Below are 22,918 nucleotides of genomic sequence, written 5' to 3'. Positions count from 1 at the left end.
TCGATATGAGGGTACTTGGCGTGGCATAACGGACACCTTTTGAACGGAGTTCTCGATTCCATCGTCGATCGAGCTTCGAAGTTTGGACCAATTCGGTACGAAAGTCGGAAGAGGGTGTGGAGCACTAAAGCTAGTAGTCGACACCGGACGGTAACTGTACCGACGAAAACTAAAGGCCTTTTGGCCTAAAACTAAGTATTCCTAAGTTGAGCTAAGATAGTCACATCCGAACCCAATGGCGGAAAAAAACAATATGAGGATGGAGAGGATGCCCATGCGCACTATGGTCCAGGGGAGGAGTCACCTATCTCGTGATAATTCGAAGACTCTTCCAGGATAACAATGTGCAATCATCCGGAACCAACACTAGGCGGCGATCTATGCACAGATATGAATTCAGCAGCCCACATGCCTCGAACGCCAACAAGTCGATTCTTGTCCCGCTCCATCTCTCTAGAGAATGCTACAACTAGCAGTCTAGGATACCGCTTCGACGTCAGCCCTTCAAATATCTCGGGATAGGGGTCACGCTCCTCCCAGAACTGGGATGGTCTCTCAACGTCACCCCCGCTTGTGAAGAAGGCTAAGGCATATCTCCACAAATGGCAGACATTGCCGCTGAACCCTTTGGGGAGGGTCGCCTTGTTTAAAATGCTGATTCTCCACAGATTTATGTCCTGCTAAACACCCCCTTTTGCTTTCCGCGGGTGTGGTTTCGGGAGATTGACACTTTGTCTGCTAAATTCCTGGGGGGGGGGGGGGGGGGGCCGGATGGCATTGCGTACCTGTCAGATCCCAACATTTGATGGGGGCATGGGGATGACGCATTTATAGCTCTACTACCTGGCAACTCGGCTGTTGTGTATTCATGACTGGTTCAATGGGGGGTGGTCAGACCGAGCGTAAAGGCGTGCGCCAAGTGCACTCGGCCTGCCTCGAATTCAATCCCTCATGTACGGAGAACCCCTCCCGTTCTCCTTGCCGGACGTCACACGCTCTGTGCTTTTGGCCTGGCGGGCTGCTTTACGGCATACCAAGTGGACGCGCAAACTCACTCAGCACACGCCTCTATGGCACGGTACTTGGCTCCGGGAAGTCAGTGGACTGCAGGGGTTCCGTCAGTGGGATCATAACGGGATCTCTCCGCTTGGTGATGTGTGGGCGAACGGCCATGCGCGATCCTTTAAAGACCTCCAATCCAAGTATTCCCTCCATTCATCACAATTTTATAAGTACTTACAATTGCGGCATACCCTCCACGTACATTTGCCAGAGGACACTAGGCTCTCTGAGTACAGTCCCCCTGAAGCACAGACCGTGTTGGGCGATCTGGGGAGGGGGGGGTGTTAGACCTGTCAGCCCTTTGGGTGGTCCCTCCTCATCATTATTTATTTTGTCCCACTTATGCCTCAAACCCTGTTGGTATTTTTCCTTTTTGGGAACCACCAGACTTTTTAGTGTTGCTGCAGATTCAGGGAGCCATTTTATCTACCCCTGGAACTTCTGTCTGAGGGCCTGGAGCACAAAATGGTGGCCACCTGTGACATCACCAGCACCTACTAGAACCTTCTGCAACATTCTGGAGCCCTGTGACAGTTGGAGGCGGTTTAGAATGTTGGGAAGCTAAGACAGAGTTGGCAGTTGGAGCTGGCAGTTGGCACCTGACTGGTGAAGAGTGAGCAGCAAAAATCTGAAGGAGGAAGGAGTGAGGCAGCAGGGGTGGAAACTTGTGCCTGGAGTGGGGTCCATAAACCCACCCTTGATACTAGTCCCTACTGACTGAGCCCAGCCTGGAGCCCTGTGTGGGAAGAAGCAAGAAAAACCACCTTAAGGACCTGGACAGCAAGAACAGGCCTTAGAAGCAAAGAACAGCCAAGTCCTGACCTGATTGTTGGTTTTCCTGGAGTCCGACGTCGAGAAGCCTAGAGATCCGGAGTCCGAGGTGGAGAAGCGGCGCTGACTGGAAAAGCAGACGTCGTACCCGGAGCCGCCAGAGGTCGAGAGAGGGCGCCGACGGAGGTCGTAGAGAGTACCAGAGGTCGAGGAGGAAGTCACCCGAGGTCGAGTGAGCGGCGTCGACGGGGGAGTGAAGTCCGCCCTCCGGAGTCGCCGGAGACCGAGGTGAAGCGTGCCGGAGGTCGGGAGTGGAGGTCGCACTCCGGAGTCGCCGGAACCTGAGGAGAGAAGCACCGGAGGTCGGGAGTGAGGTCGCACTCCGGAGTCGCCGGAACCCGAGGAGAGGAGCACCGGAGGTCGGGAGTGAGGATCGCACTCCGGAGCCGCCGGAAGTCGACATCGAGCCAAGACTGCCCGACGCCATCGAATCGGAGGTCGAGATCGAGCAGAGGCCGCCGACATCGAACCGGAACCGCCTCACGGCGTCGACACGACTCCAGCGGCGTCGGAGCTTCAGAAAAAGGGCAGTAAGTGGAATAGAGGGCGCCTAAGGCCCTGTGGAATCCTAAGAGACTACTCTAGGGGTTAGAGAGGTGCTGGAACCAGCTTGACTGTGCCAGGGGTGAGCTGAGACTAATTCAGAGGGGTTGTGTAGAGTGAGAGAGCCAGGTCTCTAGTATCCCCCCCTTGATCTACCTCAGTTTAGGCCTCAGCCTTGTCCAAGCCAGGGAGTAGACACCCTCAAGCCATCCACATAACTACAAGCTGTGCCTGGGCCAAATCAGCCCATAGAAATCTAAATGTGATCTGATTCTAGAAGTGTCACTGTCAGCTTTTAATTATTTGAGAGCACTGTATTTATTGTATTTAACCTATTTATTGCTTCACTGTATTTATTGTTCCACAGTATTTGTCGCACAATATTTATTGGTTTACAGTATTTATTGCCTCAGAATATTTAATTGCCTGTATGTATTGCACTTATATTTATGCCTTAATTATTTATGATCACCCCTATTTATTGAATCATTAAGCCAGTATTTATTTGACCTGCACTATTTAAAAAGCCTTGTATATTGTGATTGTGTTATTATTTAATCAGCAACTAAGAGAAAAAGAAGATAAAGAAAGATATTTTCATAATTTTTACGGTGTAGTCGTTTTTGGAACGGATGCACGCATGGTTATTGTATGGTTATGACGTATGCTTAGCACGGTGCCTGATTCCTGACCACTCGAGCCAAGCTACCACAGTGTGTCTGGAGAGACCCCGTTACCACTACCCTTTCCGGTGTGGGAGTGGGAGTATTTCTAACTTAATTGGTGTTCAGTGGTGGGATAGAGCTGTGCCTACGTATACTCAACAATAACTGTGGGTAGTCCATAGGCCTACACCGGGAGTTCTCAAAGCGGCCTTCCTAATTGTGAGTTTTTGTTTTTCCAAATTTACTCTGGTGGTGGGAGGAGGTATTATATAAGGTACCCCCCTGCATAGTTACTGCAAATAACTGTCCTCTGACCTGAGTGGGCAAGATGGAGTTTGTACTGGAGAATTTAGAAACGTACACTGTGGCCCAACTCAGGAAGTTGTGTCAGCGGGAGGGGGTGTATTGTCCCCCAGGAGCAAAGAAGGGTGCACTCCAAACCAGCTTAAGGGCTTGGGGGGAGGCACGACGAGAAAGCAAGGCTGAGGAGGAGGACAGGGATAGAGAGCCCGACAGTGAGGGAGCTGGTTTGTACCAACCTGAGGTGGGGAACCTGTCAGCGGGGCCCAGGACACTTTCCAGGAAGGGCAGCAGTGCCTCTAGCGGTGGCTTGTCTGAAGTGGAGTTAACAGACCGGAGGGAGAAAAGACAGCTCACATGGGACTTAGCAAGGCTGGAGAAAGAGAAGGAGGAACAGAGGATGGCTCATGAGATAAGGCTGAAAGAGATAGATCTTCAGATCCTGAGAATCGGGGCACACCCTGTACCTAACGGTGGCAGCGAAGAACGAGAGTACACCAGGGAACCCAAACCCTACCTGCCAAAGGACATAGTAGCTAGCTATGGGGTGGGTGACGATATCGCCAAGTGGCTAGCGGCCTATGAGGTCTCGTTAAGGGCCCATGGGGTTCCAGAGAAGTACTGGGGAGGGGGATTGTACAAGTACATGCCTCCAGCTGGTAGGGATGCATTATTGCAAAAACAACAATTGATGGACAGAATGCAGAACAATGTCATACATTCACCCCAGTACAGAGATCTGGGCCTAAATCCATCGTTTTTTTGCTCACCATGCCATTCCAGTTTGAACATTATTGGCCCTCGAGGAGGATGAGCAGACCCACCACCCCACCATGAAACTGGTGCTCATAAGAAAGTTTGGACTAACACCCGAAAAGTACAGACAGAAGTTCAGGGGTAGTCACAAACTGGGCACACAGAATTGGGTGGACTTCCTGGACTATGCAAAGAAGGCACTAGAGGGTTGGATTCAGGGCAGTGAAGTGAGGAACTACGAGGGGTTGTTTGATCTAGTACTGAAGGAACACCTGCTCGAGAAATGTTTCCCTGAACTGCGTCAACACCTGGTGGATAGCAAGCTGACCAGTCCCCGGAAGCTTGCTGAGGAGGCGGACATTTGGGCTAGTACCCGGGTGTCCACAAGGGGGACTGGAGGGGATACTCAAAAGGCCGGACAGGGCGCCCCTCAGAAAAAAGAGGGAGGGGAAAAGAAAAAGGGGTTCTCCAAAGGCCCCCAAAATAATTTCCAAGGAAAGGGAACAGGATTCACCCCTAGGGCTAACCCACCCAGAAACCCTAATCCTGGCCAGAGTCAGCAGCCAAGGGTTGTCCATTGCTACGAGTGCGGTGGCGTTGGACACTATAAGGGAGATCCGAAGTGCCTGAAACGACCACCCCCTCCCATTGGAGGAAAGACCCCCGGAGTAGCTAGTGCAGTGCTCGGGGAGGAGATGCCCTTAACTAAGGGAAGGGAGTGGGCGGGTGTCACTTTAGTGTCCCTGGGAGAACGGGAGATGGTTCCTAAGATCAAGGTGCCCGCAAATACCGTAAAGTATGGGCAGTGGGTCACCATCAACGGCCAAAGAGGGGAGGCTCTGAGAGACAGGAGCCAGTATGACTATGGTACGTAGTCAACTGGTGTCTCCAGAGCAGGTAATTCCCCGATGTACTCCACCCAGCCGCGATGGCTGACGGCAGAACAGGCCACTATCCAGTGGCCGAGGTTCCCTTTGAATGGGGGGGGGGTTGCAGGTTCACTTCGAGTTGCCGTAAGCCCTGCCGTGCCAGTCGATTGTCTACTGGGGAATGACATGGAGCACAATGCTTGGAAGGAGGTGGAATACCGGACTCATACTGAGATGCTGGGTACACCTGACTGGGCCTGTGTGAGCACAGGGTCCGCGACTACCCGGAGAGGGAGTTCGTTTCGGCTGGAGCCTGGAACAAAGGCCCAGCCAGCTGCCAGTCAAGGGAAGAACCGAGGACAGGAGGAGCCTGCCTCGGCGTCCACACCCCGTAGGACGGATAGGCCACCGGAGGTGGTGGACCAGGAGTCTGCGGTGGGGGATGTTACCAAACTGGGGGACCTACCCATCCCGGCCGAGTGGCACGTGGAGGGAGGCCCGTCCAGGGAGGAATTCTGCCAGGGCCAGAGGGAGTGCCCTACCCTTGAGGGGCTGAGGCGACAGGCCGAAGCCCAGGCAGCAGGGAACGTTGAAGGGAACTACAGTGTTTACTGGGAGGATGGCCTCCTCTACAGTGAACCCAAGGCACCCCTACATGGATCGTCACGAGCCTTGGTAGTCCCTCAACGTTATCGAGCCTTCCTTCTGGAGTTGGCTCACGAGATCCCATTGGCAGGACACCTGGGGCAAGACAAGACCTTCGCCCGTCTTGTCCCACACTTTTATTGGCCTCAGATGAAAGTGTCGTCCGATACCTACTGCCGGACATGTGTCTTGCCAAGCCAGTGGGAAAACAGGGGTGAAGCTGAAAGCTCCCCTGGAACCACTTCCTGTCGTTAGCACCCCCTTTGAAAGGGTGGGCATCGACATTGTGGGTCCGTTAGATCCACCGACTACAGCTGGTCACAGGTTTATCCTGGTTTTGGTGGATCATGCCGCCACACGGTACCCAGAGGCAATACCTCTGAGGACCATAACAGCACCTGTTGTGGCTAGGGCCCTGATCGGAATCTTTACCCGAGTGGGTTTTCCCAAGGAAGTTGTGTCCGACAGGGGGACCAACTTCATGTCAGCGTACATGCGGGCGATGTGGAAGGAGTGTGGAGTGACCTACCGGTTCACAACTCCTTACCACCCCCAGACCAATGGTCTGGTGGAGAGGTTTAACAAAACGTTGAAAGGCATGATCAGAAGTCTGCCTGAAAGCCTGCGGAGGAAATGGGACGTCCTCCTACCCTGTCTACTCTTTTCTTACAGGGAAGTGCCACAGAAGGGAGTGGGCTTCAGCCCCTTCGAGCTTTTGTATGGGCACCCTGTACGTGGACCTCTCAACCTGGTGAGAGACGGATGGGAAAAAACTCCCAGAAAGCTTCCCCAGGATGTGGTGAGCTACATGCTGGCCTTCCGGAGCCAAATGGCTAAGTTGTGGAAGCAAGCTTCTGACAACTTGGAAGCCAGCCAAGCAGTGATGAAGGCGTGGTATGACCACAATGCTCACCCGGTGGAGTTGGAGCCTGGCCAGAAGGTGTGGGTGATCGAACCAGGAGAGCTTAGCGCCCTCCAGGATCGCTGGTCAGGACCCTTTGAGGTGTTGGAGAAGAAGGGTAAGGCTACCTACTTGGTGGACATGAAGACCCCTCGTCAGCCCCTACGGGTGCTGCACGCCAACCGCCTCAAACCCCACCACGAGAGGCCCGAAGTCATCTTGATGATGGTGACTGACGGAGGAGAGGACGTGGAAAGCGAGCCTCTCCCTGATTTGTTTGCGTCTCAAGAGAAGGATGGGTCGGTGGAGGGAGTGATTCTCTCCCCATCTCTAACTCCTGAACAGCAGGAGGACTGTCGCCAGGTCCTGGGGCAGTACTCTTCGTTGTTCTCCCTTGTCCCGGGTAGGACTCACCTGTGCGTCCATGACGTGGACACAGGAGACAGCCCACCTGTGAAGTCAGAGATCTACCGGATGACAGACAAGGTGAAGGCCAGCATTCACAGTGAAGTCACTAAGATGCTGGAGCTAGGAGTGATCGAACCTTCTAGCAGCCCCTGGTCCAGTCCGGTGGTGTTAGTACCAAAAGCTGCACCACCGGGTGCCCAACCGGAACTGAGGTTCTGTGTGGACTACCGGGGACTGAATTCAGTGACCAAAACTGATGCGCATCCGATCCCTAGGGCGGATGAATTGATTGACCGGCTGGGAGCTGCCCAATATCCAAGTACCTTTGACCTTACTTCTGGGTACTGGCAGATCTCTTTGACTGATGGAGCAAGGGAAAGGTCAGCCTTCTCCACGCCCAATGGCCACTACCAGTTCTGTGTGATGCCCTTTGGGCTCAAGAACGCACCTGCCACGTTTCAGCGCCTGGTAAACCAGATCCTCACCGGAATGGAGAGTTTCTCTGCTGCTTATCTGGATGACATAGCCGTCTTCAGTAACAGCTGGGAGGATCACTTGCGTCACCTGCAAGCTGTTCTCCAGGCCCTGAGACAAGCTGGATTAACGATCAAGGCCAGCAAGTGCCAGATCGGGCAGGGGTCGGTAGTGTACCTTGGACACTTGGTGGGTAGGGGAGCGGTGCAACCCCTCCAGGCGAAGATAGAGGCCATCATGGCCTGGGAACCCCCCAAGACACAGACTGAGGTCCGAGCTTTTCTGGGCCTCACGGGATATTACCGCCGCTTCGTGAAGGGGTACGATACCATTGTAGCCCCCCTCACGGAGCTCACGTCCAAGAAACAACCTCGACGGGTAGTCTGGACAGAGGCTTGTCAGCAGGCCTTTGTGAGACTGAAGAAAGCCATGTGCGAGGCCCCGGTCTTAAGGGCCCCAGACTTTTCCAAGGAGTTCATTGTCCAGACGGATGCATCAGAACATGGCATTGGGGCAGTGTTATCGCAACTCAATGAAGAGGGTCTGGATCAACCCGTGGTCTTCCTATCCCGGAGACTACTTCCCAGGGAACAGAAGTGGAGTGCAATAGAGCGTGAAGCCTTTGCAGTGGTATGGGCTCTGAAGAAGTTGCGGCCATACCTGTTTGGCTCGCACTTCCTGGTTCAGACCGACCACAGACCCCTTCGTTGGCTGATGCAGATGAAGGGGGAGAATCCCAAGTTGTTGAGGTGGTCTATTTCCCTACAGGGAATGGACTTTCAGGTGGAACATCGGCCTGGAGTGGACCACGCCAATGCAGACGGTCTCTCAAGGTATTTCCGCCTTAGTGATGAGAACTCCCAAGGGGTTGGGTAGCTCTCCCCTTAGACCTGTCAGCCCTTAGGGTGGTCCCTCCTCATCATTAATTTTGTCCCACTTTTGCCTCAAACCCTGTTGGTATTTTTCCTTTTTGGGAACCACCAGACTTTTTAGTGTTGCTGCAGATTCAGGGAGCCATTGGAACTTCTGTCTGAGGGCCTGGAGCACAAAATGGTGGCCACCTGTGACATCACCAGCACCCACTGGAACCTACTAGAACCTTCTGCAACATTCTGGAGCCCTGTGACAGTTGGAGGCGGTTTAGAATGTTGGGAAGCTAAGACAGAGAGTTGGCAGTTGGAGCTGGCAGTTGGCACCTGACTGGTGAAGAGTGAGCAGCAAAAACCTGAAGGAGGAAGGAGTGAGGCAGCAGGGGTGGAAACTTGTGCCTGGAGTGGGGTCCATAAACCCACCCTTGATACTAGTCCCTACTGACTGAGCCCAGCCTGGAGCCCTGTGTGGGAAGAAGCAAGAAAAACCACCTTAAGGACCTGGACAGCAGGAACAGGCCTTAGAAGCAAAGAACAGCCAAGTCCTGACCTGATTGTTGGTTTTCCTGGAGTCCGACGTCGAGAAGCCTAGAGACCCGGAGTCCGAGGTGGAGAAGCGGCGCTGACTGGAAAAGCAGACGTCGTACCCGGAGCCGCCAGAGGTCGAGAGAGGGCGCCGACGGAGGTCGTAGAGAGTACCAGAGGTCGAGGAGGAAGTCACCCGAGGTCGAGTGAGCGGCGTCGACGGGGGAGTGAAGTCCGCCCTCCGGAGTCGCCGGAGACCGAGGTGAAGCGTGCCGGAGGTCGGGAGTGGAGGTCGCACTCCGGAGTCGCCGGAACCTGAGGAGAGAAGCACCGGAGGTCGGGAGTGAGGTCGCACTCCGGAGCCGCCGGAAGTCGACATCGAGCCAAGACTGCCCGACGCCATCGAATCGGAGGTCGAGATCGAGCAGAGGCCGCAGACATCGATCCGGAACCGCCTACCGGCGTCGTCAAGAACTGACATTGTGCCGAGGCCGCCGACATCGAACCGGAACCGCCTCACGGCGTCGACACGACTCCAGCGGCGTCGGAGCTTCAGAAAAAGGGCAGCAAGTGGAATAGAGGGCGCCTAAGGCCCTGTGGAATCCTAAGAGACTACTCTAGGGGTTAGAGAGGTGCTGGAACCAGCTTGACTGTGCCAGGGGTGAGCTGAGACTAATTCAGAGGGGTTGTGTAGAGTGAGAGAGCCAGGTCTCTAGTATCCCCCCCTTGATCTACCTCAGTTTAGGCCTCAGCCTTGTCCAAGCCAGGGAGTAGACACCCTCAAGCCATCCACATAACTACAAGCTGTGCCTGGGCCAAATCAGCCCATAGAAATCTAAATGTGATCTGATTCTAGAAGTGTCACTGTCAGCTTTTAATTATTTATTGAGAGCACTGTATTTATTGTATTTAACCTATTTATTGCTTCACTGTATTTATTGTTCCACAGTATTTGTCGCACAATATTTATTGGTTTACAGTATTTATTGCCTCAGAATATTTAATTGCCTGTATGTATTGCACTTATATTTATGCCTTAATTATTTATGATCACCCCTATTTATTGAATCATTAAGCCAGTATTTATTTGACCTGCACTATTTAAAAAGCCTTGTATATTGTGATTGTGTTATTATTTATTTAATCAGCAACTAAGAGAAAAAGAAGATAAAGAAAGATATTTTCATAATTTTTACGGTGTAGTCGTTTTTGGAACGGATGCACGCATGGTTATTGTATGGGTATGACGTATGCTTAGCACGGTGCCTGATTCCTGACCACTCGAGCCAAGCTACCACAGTGTGTCTGGAGAGACCCCGTTACCACTACCCTTTCCGGTGTGGGAGTATTTCCAACAGGGGGCATTTCCCGTGTTTACAAGACATTGATCAACAACACCCCAACACCCGCTCGACGGACTTCGGGACCAATGGGAAGAACGGGTGGGCCCCCTGGATGAGGTGGACTGGCTGGACGCTCTCATGTCACCCAGGACAGTCACCGCATCCGCCACGCTCCGCTTGATCCAATTATACTACATACACACTGTCTATCTAACCCCACAGCGCCTGTATCAAGCCGGCCTCTCCCCATCCGGCTCATGCACACGCTGCGGCCAAGATCCGGCCGATTTCTTCCACATGGTATGGGCTTGCCCCCGATTGGCGCAGTTCTGGGGAAGACTGAAACTGAGCTGTCCGAGGTCCTGGGGTGGGAGGTTCCGCACGATCCACGTCACTCCATCTTAGGGATTACAGACGTCCTTGATGGGTCCAGGAACGAGAAGTTATTTTATAATACAGCCATGGTCGTGGCAAAACGGGACATAGTCGCCTCATGGAAATGTCCTACACCTCGCAGCTCAGCCGGATGGAGAAAGGGGATGGATTGGTGTGCGGCACAAGAGAAACCCTTGTACGAGGCACAGGGGTGTCCTAAGAAATTCCGGAGGGTGTGGGGCAAATGGTTGGGTGGCGTGGACTAGCTTGTCCCATCCGCACATTATGCTGTTCACCGCGGGAGGGCGGGCCTGAGTGCAATGTATGTGTTCTTCTAGATGTAATGTGTCAATATCAGTATTCTGCAATGTTGAAGCATTGGTGGTTGCATTCTCTTGAAACAATAACATTTGTTTATCAAAAAAAATCATGCGAATAACCAAAACGGAATTACTTACCTGTTTCTAGGAAATGTCCCAGTGCTGAATCTAGATATCCAGCACGAAGTTAAAAAAGTAACGTAAAAAGTAAATTGCCTGCAATTTACTGAAAAAGCCTATTCATTTCAATGTACTGTATTTGCTAAGTGTTGCATACTACTGCTCCCCTGTGAATCAAACAAAGTACAATTCTTATTGCATTTTTCAACTGTTCTATATCCTGTAACTTATTACTGAAAAGTATTCAATGCTTACCTGTACCAGGCTTGCTTGGTTCTAAAAATAAAAACAGTATATTTTTTATACAAACACAATTGGCCTATAGTTCAGTGCTTGAGTGTGTGAATTTATTTGCTGACTGAGTGTGTACATCAAAGGCTTAACACTGTCCTCCAATACTGCCTTACTGCTCGACCAAGCTACCACTATTAGAGAGTAAGGTTCTATCTAACTTTGACCTCTGCCTAGCTCTGGGGACACTTGCACTCTATACACACTATACCTCATTTTGGTGTAGTATATATAGAGCCAGTTTCTTACAAGTTGGCAAAGGCTCAACCTCTGGCACTGGTGGGTCCCTCGTCGGTGGAGAAAATACCGGCATGGCTCTTGGTGTCAAAGTCGGTACCAGAGTTGCTGGTGCAGAATTCAAGGCAGGTTCTAAGGGCACAGACGGCACAACGAAAGATTACCAGTGGGGGATTCTGACAGGAGGCCCCTGCGGATCCCTTTCGCACTGAAGCACACTAGAGAAACCAGCAGAGAGTCAACAATACGAAACAAGGCTTCAACCTGCTATAGCATCGCCGATGGCACAGGACAGTTAAACGCAGTGAGACCAGTTGTGGAACAGGCTACGCGACTGGAGAGCAAAAGAAAGATAAGTTCACACTTTGACCCCCTCTGGAATTCACTTTCGAAACAGTGGCTTGTTGGAGATAAGTCCCACTTCAACTTCTTGCATTTCTTCTTGTACTTTGACTTATCGGATGAACTTGACTGAGAAGGAGACCTATCACAGGAGCCACTTCAAGAGCAGGAACAAGTTTGCTTCCTCGACTTGGAGCAGGACATAAAGAGGATAGAGACTTCTTTCGGGGTTTGGTAACTTATAACTGCAGATCACAGTCTTGGATTGCCTTCAGGTGCATGAGAGTATATTGTTTGCACATCTTGAGTTGTGCCAAAACAGAGACAGACCTTGTGTGGGTCCATCACCGACGTTTGCTTTGGACATCATTCCTTGAAAACTCATTTCCCGTTTGAAAAGGAATCTGTGAACCAGTGAAAGGGAGCGGTGCTCCAGAATCAATGTGCAAAAGTGCAGAAAGAAAGAAACTTCACAGCACAGGAGTGGTGCTTCTATGAATCACCGCTTCATCACTTTGGGGGCCAGAACAAAGTAAGCATGGAGCACTGCTGAGAAAGTTTTCAGACCCAGTCTGGTGCCTGGGGGAATATTCTACATTGGAGGAATCTGCAGTTAGAAGTATCCATCAGAAACAGATGCCACTGAGATCAAAATGGAGAACGCAGTGCGCAAGTGTACCCACGGTGTAATCAAATTAGGAAAACAAACCAATGACAAAATCATCTCATCATTCATTGGCATGGGACACAGATGGAGTCGCAAAGCTGCAAGCTCTACAAATTCACCAATGTTCATATGTTAAACTAGTTGATCATTAACCAGTTGGGCTGATCCAGGTTCCAAGTAACCCTAGTAATACTGTCCTGTTAATTGAACATGTACCAATCTTTGAGTAAATGACAATATGAAACACCGGACTACAGGTGGCTGCAGTCTCACAGATTCGATCATATCTTACTTACAAGATAAAGTATCTACATGTCAGCCAGCTGAAACATCAACTAAGTGCGTTCAGTTAGCAGTTAAGTATTTTTAAGCATTTTCAAAGACGCAGGTCTCGTAATGTAGAAGTGTGTGGGGGAAGGGGTCGGGCTTTGCATAATTTGCTATTATATCTGTGGCAATGGTCCTGGCACCAGTCTGCTACCATATGCATATAGCAATCTGTATAAATCATTACCTATTTAAACCCTGGATGTCAGACTGGCCACCTATATCCGAGAAAAAATGTATTTCTAAGAATTTTTGAGTTTAAAGATATAACAAATACCTAACGATCTGGAAACCTTGCAGTTTATCACTTTCACCACCAGAGGGTCTACTTAATTCAGTGCAATTGATGACGCTTCATAAGGATTACATAGGTCCAATGCAAATGTAATGAGTGGGCAGTGAAAAGACTCCACATATTGACCATGGTATGACCAGCCAGCTATAACACAGTGTGACTGATAGTCCTTTGCCCACCTCCTACCTGCCAAAGCTCCATGCTGATAGCACTGTCAAGCTGGACCAGGCGCGTTTCAAGATGCATGGACTGACTCTCTGGGTTGTTCAGATTAATTGCCGTGCTCTGGTTGTGATGACGTTGGATCTGCCCCAAATGCATACGCAGATTATCACATAACTTGCGAAACTCTGCCTTCCGGGTGTATAGCAAGCAGAACCTGAAAGCTGTAAACAGGCAATATTTTAATTTTTTAACTAGGGGGAACATTTGAAGTTGTATCAAGGTTTTACTTTGCCTTAGAAGTCTTAGTTTTCTTGAACAGCCTTACCAAAAACAAAATACTTTCTCTCCCCATACCCCCGTCCACTTGCCCAAAACAATGGTGCTGGAACTTAACTAACATTTCATTAGAAAAAATAAGCTTTGTAAATTTTAGGCATCCCCTTAAAAAAGATAGAAGCTGGCCAAAATGTGTAATCTATGGAAATAGCAAAATTCAGATCCTAAAGCATCATCTCTCAAATGAACTATTAACAGCGTCAATGCTTTTTGGTTTTGCATTTATAGTAAAGTAAATACCACTTCGAGTTATTTACATTCCCTCCTATAAATTTCCACTACAGGACAATAAATGTCTAACACTGCTCAACTGCGGAGGCCATAGAATTTAATTTCTGTACATCTTCCTTCCTCGGTCTTTCACTGGTGAAACAAATTCTATGTCAGGACCGGAGGCAAGGATTATGCTTCTCATTCTTTACTAGAAGCTCACAGCAGCCAATGAAAACAGAGATAAAAACCATGTGACAACCATAGAGTCCAGGTTATATAAGGTCCCTGCAAGCACATAGAGTCCTCTTTCTTTGCTGCTCCGCAGCCAGTTAAGTGCCCTTATTTTGCTCTGACTGTTCAATGTATTTGCTATTGTGCGTTTATTGCTGGCGTTAATTGCGCAATGTACGCGCTGTCAAAGTTGCGCGATTGCTGCGAAAGCGAGTAATAACCTCCACGTAGAGGTTTTAGTGTTGGTACTCGTAGAGGTTTTAGTGTTGGTACTCTTTGTGTATTACTTGTCCTCAGACGCGCTGCGAGCGCTTACCGGGGTATCCGGTTTTCCCTTGAGTGACTTTGTTCTCCGCTTCCGTGTGGAGCGGTTCCCTCGCGTCGCTGGCTTCTGGCTCGGTGAAGCGGGAGGATTAGAGGAGCGGGGACGCGCGTCTGCGTGACGCGCAGTCCTCTTTCAGTTTTAGCGAGCCTTGGCCAGCGCGCATGCGCGGCGGCCATATTTGCCCGATAACGTTGTTGGGGGCTTGAATGAACGCCGGAGCAGCGTGTGGATGCTTCGGACCCGATTTTATGCCAATTTCTAGGCAAAAGGCTAGTCTTCTTAGCTCCTCGGACGCCCTATTGTTATACCACACGGTGGGGCTGTACAATTGAGCATAGGCTTTGCCTAGAGTGGGGTTTGCAAACCATCCCTCCCTCCACATTCTAAACTATAATTTGGCTTCACCGGTTTGGTGACTGATCTAGGGCTTGCCTGGGGTTACCACTCCCCCTGACCTCCTTTTTGCATACCTTATCTACCTGGTTGACTTGCCAGGGTCACAAGCGCTCCTCCAGGGTCGGTGATTACACACTGGTGTGAAAAGATGTCGGAGTACTATGAGGAGGACTATTATGAGGAGGAACCCTCTGGGTCTATGGAGTATGACCTCGTTGAGGCATTGGATGCGGGTGTCCAACAGTCTGTAAATTCTGCGTTGGTGAGAGCAATTGCGCCCTTAAAACGCCACCTGTGTACTTATGCCAAGCAGCAAGGCTGGCTTCCATCGTCAGGTTCCCGAGCTAGAGCTGGGGGTAAAGGAAGAGCGAATCCCCATGCTGCGGATTTCGCTAAACTGGCTAAGTCAATGGCGGACCAAGAACGCTCTGCTTCAAGTAGAGAGGCTACAGTTACTGAGATATCCCAAGAGGATGATGGTCACGACACCACCCCTGACCCTACCACTGACGAAGAAGAATCCCCTCGTCCTTCCAAGAAGGCAAGAAAGGAAAAGCATTCCGGTCCGACCACGTCACCTAAAGTCCTCAATTTCGAGCCGGCTGACATTATCCATCCTAACTCCACGTCTTGGCTTCCAACCGAAGAAGTGGCAGATTATGTCCAGTCCCATCTGCGCCAAGCGTTTGACACGGACGTGCGGGCACGACTGCGGTCTGAATGCCCTAGGCCTGATCTGGCGGATAAGGCGGCGGTTACCCCGGAAGTGGACCCGTCAATGTTAACTTATTTGAAGAAGTATTCTAAGTATCCCAAGAAAGGCTTGGACAGGTCCTGGAGGTCCTGCCAAGATAAACTGCTGGATGTCATAGGCTCTTCTACAAAGATCCTCTAACTTGGCTTTAGGGCCAAGGAGTCATCCCACGCAATTGACCCGGACGAGCTGATTGGCTGGGCCCAACGAGCGGTGTGCCAACTTGGCAACGCCAATTGTGCGCTGTCGACGGAACGGCGCCGATAAATCCTCTTAAAGCTGGACCCCAGGCTGGCCGAATTGTCCACATCAGAATCTGGTCCGCTAGCCCAGGGTCTCCTGTTTGGTCAACCCTTCCTAAAAGAGCTGACAAAGTTTGTGGCCACATTCAGTGGGCTAGATAAGGCCCAAGGATCTTTAAAACGGGCTTTACGCCCGTTTTTTTGGCAGGGCCGGACGCTTTCGTGGGCGCTCGTTCGGCCAGGGGTACAATCAAGGCACCCAACGTGGCCAACAAAGGGGAAGGTATCAAGAGAACACTTCCAATACCTCCAACTTTTACCCCTCTCGCCGTTCAAGAAACAGGTTCCGCAAAGGTGGCAGATTTGGGGGAAACTCCAATAACCAACAGGATGCTGGAAACTCCGGTGAGCCTAATTCCTTCTTCGGAAGTGACGTTGGGGGGGGCAGAGTGGGACTTTTTCTCAACAACTGGCGCGAAATTTCGCAGGATGCATGGGTGTTGCAGACTGTACAGGGGTACAGACTAGAGATGTACGGCTCTCCTTCGCAAGAGTCTCGCCCACTCCCTCTGTCTTTCTCCCAACACAATCAGAGCTTTATCGCAACACAAATAGAGTCCTTGTTGCAGAAAGGCGTGATTGTGCCCTCCGTGGTGCATCCTCATGGTTTCCTGAGCAATGTCTTCCTAGTAGAGAAGAAAGGGGGCGGTTCCAGGTTAGTGTTAAACCTCAAGGAGTTCAATTCCTGGATGGTTTATAGGCCTTTCAAGATGGAAGGTATCCATCTGCTACGCGACCTCCTCCAGGATGGGGACTGGATGGCCCGGTTGGACCTGAAAGACGCGTACTTATCCATTCCCATTTTTCCGCCCCACAGGAGGTTCCTTCAGTTTGTCTGGAAAAAGGTGTGCTACGAGTACAGGGTCCTTCCGTTCGGTCTGTCGGCACCGTGGTGCTTCACGAAGCTTCCGAGACCGGTAGTGGAGTCTCTCAGAGCTCGGGGAGTCCGCCTCATAATATATCTGGACGACATAATAATTTTGTCATCCTCCCCCCAGACGGTCCGAATGCACCTCAATTGGGCGATAAACCTGCTGCAGAGTTTGGGGTTCATTGTCAACCCGCAGAAGTCAGTGTTAATTCCTTTTCAATCCATCGAGTTTCTGGGTTTCTTGATAAATTCTCTAACGTGTCAACTCTTGCTGCCAATGCCAAAGATCAGGGCCATCAAGCAGGAATTGCGGTCTACCCTTCGCAAGCAGACGACATCCCTGAGATCGTTAGCCCGCATAGTGGGTCTATTGGCTTCTTCCATCCAAGCGATCTTCCTGGGCCCCCTTCACTACCGGGCCCTTCAGAGGCTCAAGATCCGCCATCTCCAGAAAGGTCTCAGCTACTCAGAACAGATTCCTCTCTCAGAGGAGGTGAGGCTGGAGATGGACTGGTGGCTAAATCACATGGAAGCCTGGAACGGCCGAGCGCTATTCGGATCAACACCGGATGTGGTAAATGAATCGGATGCCAGCCGATGGGGTTGGGGAAGCCCGTTGCGGCACAGTGTCCACGGGTGGTCGCTGGAAGAGCTACAATTGCATATCAATTGCCTGGAACGGTTGGCTGGTTCCTTTGCGATCAGATGTCTCTCGCCTCAGAAGGCGGATTGTTGTATCCTCCTCCGGATGGACAACATATCGGCGGTACGATACGTTGACAAGTTGGGTGGTACCAAGTCGCGAATGCTGGCGGAGATCGCCAAAGACTTCTGGCACTTCTGTCTGCAGAACAGAATTTCAGTGGTTGCGGAATACCTGCCCGGTTCCAGCAACCAAGTAGCAGATTGGAATTCCCGCCATCTGCAGGACTCCAGCGACTGGATGCTGTTACCCAGAGTGTTTCAGCGCCTGACCCATCTTTGGGGCCCTTGTCAGATAAGACTTATTTGCATCCCGACTGAACAGGCAAGTTCCCCAATTCTTCAGTTGGAGACCGGACCCGGAGGCAAGGGCCACGGATGCATTTCTGCAGGAATGGCCTAAGTCTCTATGCTATGCGTTTCCCCCGTTTCTCATGATCCCCAGGGTTCTAGCGCGAGCAAGGACTTATCAAGCAGAACTCATTTTGATCACTCCTTAATGGAGGGCTCAGGCATGGTTTCCAGTATTGTTAGACATGAGTTGCGCGATCCCGATCCTTCTTCCCCGGTTGAAGAACCTCTTGCTGGACCCTCTTCAGAATCCTCATCCTTTGTTGACATCGGGCCATCTCCCGCTGGTTGCTTGGCGGGTTTCAGGGACAGATGGAGTGTCCCGGGCCTTTCAAGCGAGGCTAACAGCATCAAAGAAGCTTGGTCGGCCAACACCCATAAAAGATATTCCTCCTTGGAGGAGATGGTGTGATTGGTGCGCTCAATGGGACGTGGATCCCGCTAAAGCACATGTGTCTTTAGTAGTCAACTTTCTAGCCTCTATTGCTTCCTCCGGTTTAGCCTACAGGACAGTCAACAACTTTCAGTCCGCGATATCGGCGGGGCATTTACCTTTGGAAGGTAAGCCCATAGGGGAACATCCATTGGTATGTAAATTACTTAGGGGAGTCAGGATGGTGAAACCTCCTTGCCCAAAATATTCTCACCTGTGGGATGTCTCTATTGTCCTTAAATTTCTGGAAGCCTGGCCACCCAATAGGTTCTTGTCTCGAAAACAGCTTTCGGCCAAGTTAACTATGCTCTTATGTCTGGTTTCTTGCAAACGGGCGTCTGACGTACGGGCTCTAGATTTACCCCGGAAGGTGTGACCTTCATCTTGTCCAGGAGAACGAAGTGTAACACTACTTCTGTCACGTACCCGGCTTTTCCTAATAATCCTAAACTGTGCGTTGTGCAATGTCTTAAGGATTACGAGGTAAGTACTGAGGAATTTCGTACTAATATGCAAGAACAGTTGCTTATTGCTCTGCAGAAGCCATTTCGCCCAGTGACTCCAGCTACCTTATCTCGATGGATGCGTTGGCTCATGGGCGAAGCAGGAATTGATATCTCCAAATTTGGAGCTCACTCTGCCCGCGGAGCCATGGCTTCGAAAGCATATTCGTCAGGTGTCAGCCTCTCAGATATCATGAGTGCAGCTGACTGGTCTAATGAGAATACTTTTAAAGCGTTTTATTATAGACCTATTGTGAATGTTGCTTCAATGGTGGTGGCTCAGCTTTGAACAAGCATAATCGGAGCCTCCGGTCCCGACATAGAATTAAAAATTTGCAAACATTCGTGACAAGAATTTTCAATTCTATTAAGGACAACGGAGGCGAGGATTATCCCACCCAGAATTATACAGTGTGTTATGTACAGTTCTAGATTTGATCATGCTATGTATTTGCATTGCTCTGTGTTTACCCCCCCCCCCCCCCCCTTTTCTCGTGATGGTTATGTTGTTTACCAAGCAACCTAGAAGGGCTTTTACGGGGTGTTCTTCTTTCTTTCAGGTGCTGACAGCAAGTAAATCTGAATATGTTCAACGGTGATTGGCTGGTTTATAGTTCGCTGTTCGGCTCACAAGCGAGTTGTCTGGACTGGGATCCAGTGAGAAGTTCGGCCCCGTTGGGCTTGTAGTTCGTTGGTTGGAGAAGGCCTTATCTGTGGGTGATCCTCAAGAGCAGGTCGTGCATGGACTTAACTGTTACAAAGAAAGAGGACTATGTGCTTGCAGGGACCTTATATAACCGGGACTCTATGGATGTCACATGGTTTTTATCTCTGTTTTCATTGGCTGCTGTGAGCTTCTAGTAAAGAATGAGAAGCATAATCCTCGCCTCGGTTGTCCTTAAGAGAATTGAAAATTGTCACGAATGTTCGCAAATTTTTAATCCTTACTCTTAGGACAGTACTCCAACATACAATGGAACATCCATCCTTCATGAACATCAAAATTATGAAAATAAAGAATTAAGGACTAAACAAAAGGCAAAGCAATGCTTGATACCTCCATCTAACAGAAAAGTATTTTTCAGCCAAAAGTTAAATTCTAAAAGGCACAGCTTCTGATCAATTAACACAAGGAAAATGTAATAAAATAATAATAAGTGAGCAACATCACAAAAGCAGTTAAAACTGCATAGTTTTGCAATCTGAATTTACCTTGCTGTGCAATGTCATGATACAAGCGTTCGACTTTGGAGTTGTTTCGGAGAAGGTCCAAACACTGTCTGTAGGATTCCCACAGAAACTTCACCCAAGGAGTAAGGAGTAGTCTATCCGTACGGTCTTGGGTATCCTCTCCACTCACAGCACTCAGGAGAACACTTGGGAGACAAAACACATATTGCCCCTCAGAAGTCGTTAACTTCCAACTCAATCATTACTTCGAGCACAATTTTCAATTTAGTAAAAAAAAATTACACTTAAGAGATGCGGCACAGCTGGACATATGAGATTTTATAAGGTCTTCAGTAAATGACCGTGGCGAGTTACTGGGAAAATACAGGATATTCACACCCATAGATAGCTTCCACAGAAAAGCATTTCTAGAGGACGTTGGAATGACAATGTAAATACAGCAGGTAACCAAGTCTGATGGTATAATCCAGTTTTTAACATGTATTTATAAAATTATTTTTATTTTTTGCGTGGTCGGTAAAGATGTTTAATAACGTGTTTTCCACATATCCATCTATGCTTCTTATGCCAAAATCTCCATGAACACCAATGGACTAATCAGTATCCTATTTGCTATAGAGGCGTGCGTACAAACAAACTACAATACCCTGCTACGTCCAGTTTTCCTCCAGCCTCCTATTCTTTCTTGCTGATTGAGCCCCTTACTTGAGCCCCTTACTTGCACCTCTCGCTTGTTCAAACTGTAACACTTTCTAGTCCCTTCCCTCTTATCTCTCCACTATCCTTTTCAATCCAACTAACAGACTCCCATGTCCACCGCTCAAATTCATTTAATATTTCAAATACTAATTCCCCACTAATCCTGTTAGGGTTCTGGATTAGCGTGCTACCCGCCGAAAAGCAATTTCAAACCTCATCAGGTAGCAAGCTCTATATAAAAGCAAACCCTTCCTTCCACCATCCTTTTTTAATCCAAATAAACTCACATGTTCACTCCTCAAATTAATTTCATATCTCCCTATACTAATTCTATGTCAGGACCGGAGGCGAGGATTATGCTCCTCTTTCTTCGCTGCTTGCAGCCAGATAAGTGCTTTTCTTGTTTCTCTCAGATTCTGGAATGTTCTTTGCATTTATTGCCTAATGTTTCTGCTGTTGACCTAATGTTTATGGTTAATTTCAGTTAAAGTGCCTTCGGTGTAGTTATTTGCATGTTTTGAGTCCTTTGGTGCTTTCTTATTATTGGCATTTGATTGCGCTTGGTTTTACCGCTGCGCGTCCGTTCTTGACAAATTGCCCCTGACTTTGCATTTCTCATGTTTCCCTTCTAGGAATTTCCTTGAGTCACCCGCTACTCGGGTAGACCCGATTCCGACCGTGGGAGCACCTCAACTCCATAACGGCCGTTGACTTTGGTGCCAGGCTCGCGGTCCGCTCCTCCGGCTGCTAGAGGGCACCTGTGTTCATCTCAACCCGCGGCGCGCGCTCTCAGCATTCCACGCATTCCTCAGCCGAGCAGCAGCACCGCGGGAGAGCCTTGTCCTGCCTGTGACACCCATTAGGGTCTGTTGTGTTCTCTGCCATTAGGCAGCCTGTGCTTGTGCCTTACACCAGAGTGCACACCGGGTCAGTATCCTGCCATCAGGCAGCTGTTTATTTCAATTTCACTTTGGGGTCTGTATTAGGCCTTTCTTCTCTACGCTCACTACTGAGTCAGTATTGCGGGGTCTGTATTCCTGCTGGGGGCCTTCCCGGCAGGCTGCCCTTTTATACTTCTTTGCACCAGGGCTGTTGGGTCCCGGGCTTCTTGGCCCGTTGAAACGCGAAAGCTGGTCGCCCTAATTGTAGGCTGACACCCAGCCCACCATATTGTGACGTCCCGGTCACCTATATCGCCACTTATCTCTTCAGGTTTTTTTCTGATTACTGGTGCTATGGATACCTATCAGGATGATCAGTGGGAGGAGGATCCCCTGTCCGCTCTGCCCTGGGATGATATCTTCTATGACGCGGTGGATAATTCTATCCACACTCGGTCGCGGAAGCCATGGTGCCTCTGGAAGACTGCCTGTCCCGCAAAAATCGAGCAAGCCAGTGAACAGCTGGCCAAGGCAGCGAGATGCGCGCCGGCCTCTACCCCCACCCAGGGACTCCGCAGCGGACAACCAGCCCCCGCCGCCTAAGCGCCCCTGAGTCACAGGAGTCGACGCAGATGCGTTTGACCGCCTTAAACAGGCCTTCTTGGCCAGAACCAACCCACCTGCGCCCCCTGCTAACTAGGGACTGATGACCAAGCTGCGGCTGATTATGACCAAGGTATGGCTGATGAAGACGCCGGTCCCTCTTGCCCCACCCCAGATCACAGCGATCAGGGCCTCTGTGCCGATATGCTGAACAACATCTTACACCCTAGGTGTTCGGACTCGGCCCCCTCAGACAAGGTTGCCCAGTAAGTGGCGAGCCGTATTCGGCGGCCTCTAGAACTGGGCGCGCGTAACTGCCACCGGGCGGAGTGTCCCCGTCACTCATTAGCGGGTACGGTGGTCGCCACTCCTGACCTAGATCCTCGCATGGCCACCTTCTTGCAAAAGTTTGTTAAAGACCCTAAGAAGGGGATTGACAGATCTTGGCGAGCTTGCCAGGACAAGCTCTTAGACACTTTGGGGACCTCATAAAAGTATTGGATATGGTGGAGGAGGCCAAGTGCTTCGGCTCCTTAATCCTCTCCCTTCCCCCCCCCCCCCCCCCCCCCCACCCCCCACAAGCACCTTTCCTCCTGGGCGCAGCGGGCAGTAGTTTTTCAAGGGAATGCCAACTGCGCCCTGTCCACTGAGCGGCGATGGCCCATGTTTAAGTAGACCCCCAAGTTAGGGGACCTCGCCGATTCGGAGGCGGCCCAGGTCGCCCAGGGCGGCCTTTTTGGAGAACCTTTTATAAGGGAACTTGGTCGCTTTGTCAATACTTTTACATCTCTGGGCAA

General features: G+C 50.3%; 1 protein-coding gene across 2 annotated transcripts in view; it reads right to left on the bottom strand.

Moving 5' to 3' along the window:
• The window catches only part of EIF3A (eukaryotic translation initiation factor 3 subunit A), a 735,236-nt gene that overhangs the window by 652,552 nt on the left and 59,766 nt on the right, over positions 1-22,918 (bottom strand). For both annotated transcript variants that reach the window (XM_085602967.1, XM_085602977.1), the window contains exons 4-5: positions 19,960-20,123; positions 13,352-13,551 (exon numbers count right to left, since the gene is read on the bottom strand). In XM_085602967.1, coding sequence (XP_085459093.1) covers positions 13,352-13,551; positions 19,960-20,123 — 364 coding nt within the window. The remainder of the gene's footprint in view (positions 1-13,351; positions 13,552-19,959; positions 20,124-22,918) is intronic.

Source organism: Triturus cristatus, chromosome 1_2 (genome assembly GCF_964204655.1).
Source record: "Triturus cristatus chromosome 1_2, aTriCri1.1, whole genome shotgun sequence".
Classification (NCBI taxonomy): domain Eukaryota; kingdom Metazoa; phylum Chordata; class Amphibia; order Caudata; family Salamandridae; genus Triturus; species Triturus cristatus.
The sequence above is the reverse complement of the archived record's forward strand: the minus strand, read 5'-3'. Positions and strand labels throughout refer to the sequence as shown.